The sequence below is a fragment of the Aristolochia californica genome, unplaced genomic scaffold, assembly GCF_029961685.1.
Source record: "Aristolochia californica isolate CCGP_79_NKW_82.1479 unplaced genomic scaffold, dmAriCali1.0.hap1 SCAF_9, whole genome shotgun sequence".
Classification (NCBI taxonomy): domain Eukaryota; kingdom Viridiplantae; phylum Streptophyta; class Magnoliopsida; order Piperales; family Aristolochiaceae; genus Aristolochia; species Aristolochia californica.
In genome coordinates, this window is record NW_027182290.1 from 10604242 (window position 1) to 10612652 (window position 8411).

At 39.9% G+C, this 8411-nt stretch overlaps 1 protein-coding gene across 1 annotated transcript; it reads right to left on the reverse strand.

Moving 5' to 3' along the window:
* Positions 1-4656: 4656 nt before the first annotated feature.
* On the reverse strand, positions 4657-7784 carry LOC137941230 (cyclin-D1-1). The gene is made up of 6 exons (XM_068786551.1): positions 7360-7784; positions 6599-6685; positions 6296-6394; positions 6012-6213; positions 5804-5934; positions 4657-5714 (listed from the first exon to the last, which is right to left on the reverse strand). The coding sequence occupies exons 1-6, from the start codon at positions 7612-7614 to the stop codon at positions 5469-5471; spliced, it is 1020 nt and encodes a 339-aa protein (XP_068642652.1). The 5' UTR covers positions 7615-7784; the 3' UTR covers positions 4657-5468.
* Positions 7785-8411: the final 627 nt, after the last annotated feature.

Consider the following 8411-nt stretch of genomic DNA (forward strand, 5'->3'; position numbering starts at 1 on the left):
ACAAAGGAGTTTGAATTACTCTAGAAGATAAAGCATATGATAGCGTCTACCCTCATGAAGAATTTGAATTATTTCAGTAGATAGAATATATGATGGCCCCAGCTTCTTCACCTTATCTTCCTTTAATTCTCCATTAACTTTTTACTTGGTAGTCTTTCGCCTACTATCCTTTATTTGACTCTCGTTTATGCTTTTTTTGGCCAACCCTTTGGTCCATTACTTTGGTTGGTCCTTTATATATATATATATATATATATATATATATATATATATATATATATATATATATATATATATCTAGTTAAGTCCAATTAGACTTTTTTATTGGTACCCTTAGGTTTTTATCATCATCTTGAGAGTGACAGACATTTCCTACTTTAGTGATTATTATCACTATTTTTGTTCGAAATCATTTGAGGTTGGTTTCAACTTATATTTTATCACCTATTTTTTTACTTTTTAAGAGTCTGTATCCAATTTTGTACTTATCCTTGGGACACCTTGATAGAGGAGATCATTACTACAACTATCATTACCATTACCTCCATGCTTGAGGGGGATGTGTTGGAAGGTATGAATAAGTTGGGGTGTCATTGATACAATTATCTTATGATTTTTGTCTTTTATTTAATCCTACTAGGGTGAAGGGTATTTTTTCTATATAATTAAAATTTTGAATTTATTTTTGCCCAATTTTTATTTTGTTAATTATTTTAAACGTGTATATAGGGAAAGACAATTTTAAATCTAAAGCATATTATTTTTGGTGAAAATTCCAGTATTTATGGGAAAAAAATCTTTAATTAATTTTTTGAAAATTAAATTATATTTTTCCATGAAAATTTTTGAAAATAAATATTTTCAATTTTTCATCTGGAAATATTTTTAATAAATAAAAAACTTCTTAGAATAATTTTTCGCCAACATAAAAATATATTTCAAAAAACATTATCCACAAGTGTTGTTTAAAAATAAAAAATATTTCTTGATGAACTTTTTCATTAAGAGTTTTTTTAAAAAATATTTTTTTCCTATAAAAGTAAATTTTTCGTTTGGCAATAAAACAATCGAAAAATGTTACTTTTTCAGTGGTGAAATTTATTTTTCCATAAATATCTATTATTGGAGAGTTATTACCAACAAAATGTTGTTGAGAAAAGTCAAGTGTTTAAATTTTGTTTTACTATTTGTGATTTATAGGCCCTTGTGTAAGCATATGGTACTGAGAATCTCTTTTGTTGGGTCTAAGCCGGTGTGCCTAGACTAATGTAGATACCTATATGGGTCTAGTAGGTCGTGTGCCTAGTTTGCTACTATAAATTTATGTGAAGGTGCGCACTAAAAATTGGTTGTTGTGATCAATTGAATAAAATAAGTACCAGGGTGGGCAACATTATAATCGGCCTTAAAGACAATTTATTGTAAGTATCGTTTGACAACTCTAACATAGTATATTAACTCTAAGGTGCAAACACCATAGGACTAGATTAGAAATCTAAAATAGGATTGCGGGCCACTGTAATTCTTTGTGCATTATAACAATGGGTTAAGGCTTGAGCTTTTGAATGAAGATACACAAATAAACAAATAATCAAATAGGTTTTTTTACACATTGATTTCATAATAAACATCCAGCAAACTTCATTATAGTGCAATCTCCAAGTTCATTCATTTGCGGAACGGTGAGCAGTTTTTAGTCGTCTCAGAAGTGAGTTGGCTTATTCTCTTTCAGTCTATCTAGGTTTATTGACGGCACTATATTAGACTGGGTACTGCTGATATTTAATTTGATTGGTTTTTCTTTTCTTTCTACAGATATCATAATGTGAGTTGGTCCGACTCTGATGCTTTGGTATCTGCTTCTTATCATGAAAGGAGCAAAGATATATAAGGAAAAGAAAAGAAAAAAAGAGAGAGACCAAATCATCTACATGAGGTGGTGGTGGCTGCTTGATGATTGAACAAATGACCCTAGTCTCCACTGCAGAAATGGAGGTGGACACAATAGCAAAAAGCACGAAAGGAAGAAACAACGCGTCGTTGCACACTTTCCCAAGGAGAAGAGCAGGAGCTCATCTTTTCCCTCTTTTTATCCCTTTTTAAATGGCATCCGAAGAGGGTTACTCAGAGTTGGAAAGCTCACGTCTGGGGTCACCGGCCACCAGTAAACCAGCACTTGCTCAACTCATTTCGACGCCACCCCGAGTTCGCACTGAGTTGCCATCTCGTTGCTAATCTCTGCGTTCAGCTTTACTTTCTGCTGCACAATGTGAAACCGACTCTTTGGTAGGAAATATAGACGTGTGTCGAGTCATGCTTGAAGTGAATCATCAAAAGAAATAACTCGCCGGGCCATCAGGGCACAAGAGTGATGATAGTAGAAGAAAAGGTGAAGACGATGAGGCAGCCCCAGCCGCTAGGACCAGAGAGAGTGCAGTTGTGTCTTGCATTCAGCATAAAAAACACCATCCATCTCCAAAAATTCGTTATGATTCCAACTTTTGATTCCATTATTCGGACCCTCCCAATCCGCCCCACGAGCTGGAATTTACAGTGAAAAAGGTGAGAGACTGAAAGCTGAAAGGTAGTTTGTCATGGGCACACTCTAAAGCTAAAATGCTGCAGCAAAGGAAGCTTATAAAGACGCAGATTCTGCCCCTCTCTCCTTCTTTCCCTTTTTCTTTTCATTGGGTGGTGAAAAGGATCTTTGGCTTTTTGGGTTTATTCATAGGATTCCTCACTTTGAAGAGCATTTAGAAGAAGAAAAAAAAAGGATGAATAGACAGAAGATAAGGGAAGGGAGAGAGTGAGGCCCTGCCTTCAAGCTTCAAAACATAAAAAAGCAAAGGCTGCTGGCTATTCAGGGGTGTTAGTGCTCTTCTGGGCTTCCCCTGTGTTAGAGTGTTTATATTCACAAACCCTGATTCATCATGTTCTTGAATGATCTACTTTTTCTTTCGCAACTCAGCAACTGATAAGCATTAACAAAGCAACAAACTCTTCATTTCATCCGTTTTCTCTTCTCTTTTTAATTATCATCATTCCTTTTGCAGAAACTTTTCCATCCAGTTCAGCTTCCTGCTTCTTACCAAGGAAAAACAAAACAAAAAAAAAAAAAAAAAAAAAAACAGGAAAGTTCACCATCCTACTTCGCTTTCTTTGTGTAGCTCACTGTTCATGAGAGATGAGAAGTGGAGCTTTTTCTCTTCCATTTCATAAAGGGCGCGATTATTGATTATTCTCCCACTGAGACTTTTGTCTTTTAAAAAATACTAGGCATAGAACACACGTGACAAGAATCTGTGGGACCCAGACGAGTGGGCGGGCCCTTAAAAAACAGAAGACATCCAGATTGCGTCATATCAACCTTAATTTTGGAAAGAGTAAGTCGATTAACCATTAACGGCGAAACATCTCTCATAATTCATAAAGTTGACACAGAAATCGGGAGCTTCCTGCTTCCTCTTCTCTTCACTCTTCACCAACCGATAATATCCATCCCCGTGGATCCCCCGCCTAGAGAGCGCTTAAGGTGGCAGGATTAGTCACTGCAAGATTTGTGGGTCCGATCATTATCAACCCATCATGACCGTTCAATTCACGATGCAGCAGCGACAGAAAATTTCGGACACACATGATTCATTGACGAGTGTCCACTAAAACTGGTAGGTGGCATTTTCTGCTTTAACATGTGGCACGTGAGTTCTCTAATTGCCTAATTAGTAATCCCCTCGTTTTGCCGGTAATTTTTCCCGATTAATTTTAAGATTACTTTGCTTAGCTTAGTAAATCAAATGGATAATCCGAAAGATAGCTGGGCCTCGTATCTTTAACTTGGTCGGTTGCAGAATTTTCGTGGAAGCTGGGCATCATGTCGCGACGCTTTCTTTTTTTTTATTCTCTCAATTACCTCTCATTTTCACCTGGACTTTTTCCTTTTCAATGCTTTTGCTTTCGTTTTGTTTTTGTTTTTCTTGGGGTCGATTACCCGATTCTTCATTGCAGCGAACCAGCGGGGTTGGGTCCACTTTGGCCCTCTGGCCCCACCAGTTATTGACATAAAGTTGTCCATCCATGGCCTCACTAGTCTAGAAAGCATCATCCAGCTTTTAAATTGGGGACCCACAACGAGTTAAGCTGTACGAAATTTAACGCCGATCGCAGCCGTTGAAGAGGCATGCCAACATCCAAATCGACTGATGGGGCGGTTGAGTTTTAAGATGCGGTCAGTCAATAGTCAAACAAATCAATAGTCAATGTGTTATGGCCCTGAGTTAGAGGCAGTCACTGTACAAAGTAACAGACTTGGATGACTTAAAAAAAAAAAAAATAGCGAAAAGAGAGGTGGAAAGGTGGAGAAAAGAGAGGAGAGGAGCGTGTGTTTTTTTTGTTTGGTCACGGGGGGATGATTTTCACACCCATCACTTTCAAAGTGGTGTCAACAATCCAGTCGCCATGGGACCGATTCCAACGTTGTTCTTGGCGCCCTCTTGCACACCCTAAACAAAACAAAGAGAGAGAATACAAAAATGCCTGGTGTCAAGCACATGCCATGCAAAAAGGAAGCGAAAGAAGATAAAAGAGTATAGAGAAAGGGATAAAAATTAAATAATATCACGCTACTTGAGTATTTTTATTTAAATTTGATGAGAGAGATCATGAAAAATATGTAAAATGTCATTGATGATTTCAAATACAAACAAACACGCCTTAGAAAGACCATCCCAACAGGCCTCACTGGTTAGGCGAAAAACTAAGACAATCTGGGGCGCGGCCGGGAATGAAGGGAGGCGGTTCTTTTCTCGCCTTTTGAAACCCCTTTCACTCCGTGTCCAGATACACACTGACAATGCTGTAAACACGCAGGACTCACGCGTGTACACAAACTCTCCTGGTTCATACACACAGGTTACACTTCTCCCTGCATTTTAAATAAATGAATAGTAAAAAGCAAGGAGTTGAAATTCTCGAGGCAATGATGGTGGTCGACTTCAGAGAAAGCTTGACTGGAGCTCCCGGCACTGTGCAGACTTCAATACAGAGGCTCCTTGTTTTCTTCTTCTCTCCTTGTTTCTTCCTTTTTTTTTTTTTTCTTTTACCTAACCACATCAATTCTCCTTTTGCCATCCCTTGCATGACCCACCATCACCTCCCCCTTTCATTCAACAATCAATGCTCCCTTTGAATTCTTCTCTACACTCAACAAACAAAGACATACTCTCCTCCCTTTGCTCCTCTCGCAAAAGGAAGGAAAACAAAAAATCAACAAATATCAATACCCACCACCAAAGGGAAAGAAAAAAAAAAAAAAACCCTCCAACGCCTAATCATATTCGATATATAATCTACATCCCTTTGTTAACCCCAATCTCACAACCCTCTAAAAAATACTTGAGGATTCTGCCAAACCTATCTTATAATAAGCCTTATTGCAGTCACCCTTTTTTTTTTTCTTATAATTTTCCTGGTTATAATCCCTCCTTATTATCATCATCATCATCCTCTTCGTCATCATCATCGTTATCAACCCATGAGCAATTGTTTAGTTTCCTCCTTTTCTTCGAAGTGGAAGAGGACGAGGAGGAGGAATCCCCCGATCCCATCTCAGTCAGGGTCGTTACTCTGAGTTGGGGCAGAATTTTCGGGGGCTTTCTCTTGCTATTTTTCTCCACCACAACTTGTTGCATTCGTCGATAGCAATAGATGATCTTCTCCTGCAAAAACCAATATCCTTTCGAGTTGGCATAATCCTCATTAGGTTTACACCCGCAACACAAAACCATAATCACAATTACTTCCTTACTTTGCTTAAGCCAACACACCAAGTTACAGCTTTTCCGGGATTTACCGAAGCCAAGCTCGGATACACATTCGCCGCACACAGCATGGCAGCCGCAGCAACGGACGACGGCCAGTAATCCAAGAAATCAATCTCTGTGAGAAATCATTCAGGTTTCAGCCAGATGTAATCAAAATCTCCAGTCAATATCGCATAATTAATATCAAACAACCTTGAATTGTGGCTAGAATAATCTCCATCGCACGTGAAACAAGAAACCTCGTAAAAGCTCCACTCGGATCGACCTTGTAGGCAAAGAAATTGATGAAGCTAAAGGGTGTAATGGATCGGAGTCTCCAATTCAAAGCGTTGAGAACGAGAAACTCCATTCTGCGAATTGTTCGAGGTTCAAAGATGTATAGTGCACCCTCGACCTACAAAAGCTACTATCACTTCAGAGAAAAAGAGCGATTAGGACGCGAGTCACCACACGGTAGATAACTTTAAGATTGGTACCTGGAGATCAAGGAGAGATGGAACTAGGGTTTCCTCCATCTTAGCGGCCAACGACAAGGAAGCAACGCTTAGGAGCTGCAGTGGCCACCCATTCGCTTGCTGTGACGATAAAACGATATATCATTTTGTTACGTTTTCTTAAAACTGAAAAAGACCACCAAAAGAACCGGGTCGTGCGACAAAGAACAAAAATTGAAAACAGTTTTTTTTTTTTTCTTTTTCGTTAATTTTTCAGAAAAAAATTATAAAAGCAATCATGTAAACTAATTGCTGAGAGATTTCAATGAAGTCTTTGCAGCTTACCGGCAACCGGTGAGAAGCAAGAAACCGATCCATGTAGTTTACGGAGAGATACGCCGTCAACGGTTGGAAATGGTAGTAGGCATGCACCTGCAAATTGCAATATGTTAAAGAGATTCCCTCATTTTAATCTAGTAAATAAAAAAAGAAGAAAAAACAATTAAAGATATCATCATCGGAAAAAGACGTTTCTGGGAATTATGATGAGAAACAATGGTAGATCCCAATCTCCATGGGAATGTAGAAATTGTTATTTGTGAATGGCATTTATGGGAGAAAAGAAAAAGAAAACTGTAATCGTGCCGAACTCTTTAACGTGCGCCGGCGGGAAGCCGAAGGTTTGTTTAGTCTCTCGCTATGGATCCAACGTCGCATCCGTGGTTAACGCTTTTCTATGGTATTTTCAGATGGATAGAATACGGAGATCCCTGCGGTAACCACCCCTTGTCGGCGGCGTCCCGTACATACCGTTGGCGCATTCTGATGAGAGGGATTCCCCGGCGCACGTTAGCGGATATTCCAGTACTCTCGATTGTTTAAGCCTGTACAATTTCTTTTCGTTTCGCGAGTGTTAGTTGCTTCGTTTGTTTTGCCGGTTGTTAAACCATCGTCTCCCCACACCAGCGCCGTAGAGAACAGAGGCAACACATTTTAACAGATTCCCCCTTACGGAGCTAATGTGCGCCGCGCTAAACCGGAAGTGATAGCGAAAGGGGTATGGAGCACTACAGCCGGCGGCGTCCGTTAGCAGAGAGATGTGTTACCTTGAGAATCCATGTAATAGCCTCCTCTCTCGCAGTCGCGTCGAGAGATCTCGATCGGAACCTGGCAGTATAATCCAGTCCCGGCGAGTACTCCCTCTCCTCCGCCACAAGCCCTTCTATAAAGTCATCGATGTCGGCCGGAAGCTCGAGATCCGTGGAATACTCCGGCGAGACGTCAGGGACGTCCGCGGCGAAAATTTCGGAGTCTTCGCCGCAAAGCAGGTCGGAGAAGCAGTCGGAATAGGGGAGAGGCATGGCCAGCGATGAAAGCTCCTCATCTTCTCTCCATCATCAATGGAACATCGCCGCAGAAGCCGATATGTCTGGACGCGCGGCCGGTAGCAGAAGAAGTTTCCGGAACAAAATATTTTTGTCTCTGCTACTGTGAGAGCTGTAACGGCGGATGGAGCTGTGCACCTCTGTGAGCCAACTTCTCCCATTCTTCTTCTGCTATTTGCCTATATCTATATACTCTCTGGAGGTTAATTTTTTTTTTTTTTTTCGCTGGTACTCGTTTTAATGGTTTTTTGTAATTTTTAAGTACGGGGTTCCATCCGCCGTTGATATTAATTGGTTACAGAGGTGGGTGGGTCCCTTGTACGAGCAATGGATGACTCAGATTATTTGACGTATTTAGGATGAATGGCCCCAGTGAGCTTCTGATGTGCTTCTCACTTCAGATAGTATATAAACTTTCGTAAAATAATATTTAGCTTGGTAATGAAAATGCCAACTGGGAGATATGAAGATAAATAAACGAATTATATTTTGTAGATATTTTTTATCCAATTAATTTGAATGGAATAACTGAATCATGGATAGCATTGACAGGGAGAGTTAACGTTTCTTCTGGTTACGTGGAGACCGCAGCGAGCAGGGGGAGATATAAATGCAGAAAGACAACGGTCCAGATCGTTTCCCGCCTTATCTGGTGGCGCAGAGCTGACTACATGAATAATGAATCGCAGTCGTTATCCTCTACAGTTTTACCCTATCGCCACAAATATTACACAATGATCAGAACCAGAAAAACTCGGAAATAAGCCCCCCGA

What these genes read in the sequence shown, in the direction of transcription:
- LOC137941230 (XM_068786551.1), bottom strand. Translation starts at nt 7,614, where the DNA reads ATGCCTCTCCCCTATTCCGACTGCTTCTCCGACCTGCTTTGCGGCGAA. An exon ending in CTATTACATGGATTCTCAAG is followed by an intron (nt 6,686 to 7,359) that starts GTAACACATCTC and finishes TGCAATTTGCAG; the next exon opens with GTGCATGCCTACTACCATTT. An exon ending in TTGCTTCTCACCGGTTGCCG is followed by an intron (nt 6,395 to 6,598) that starts GTAAGCTGCAAA and finishes TTATCGTCACAG; the next exon opens with CAAGCGAATGGGTGGCCACT.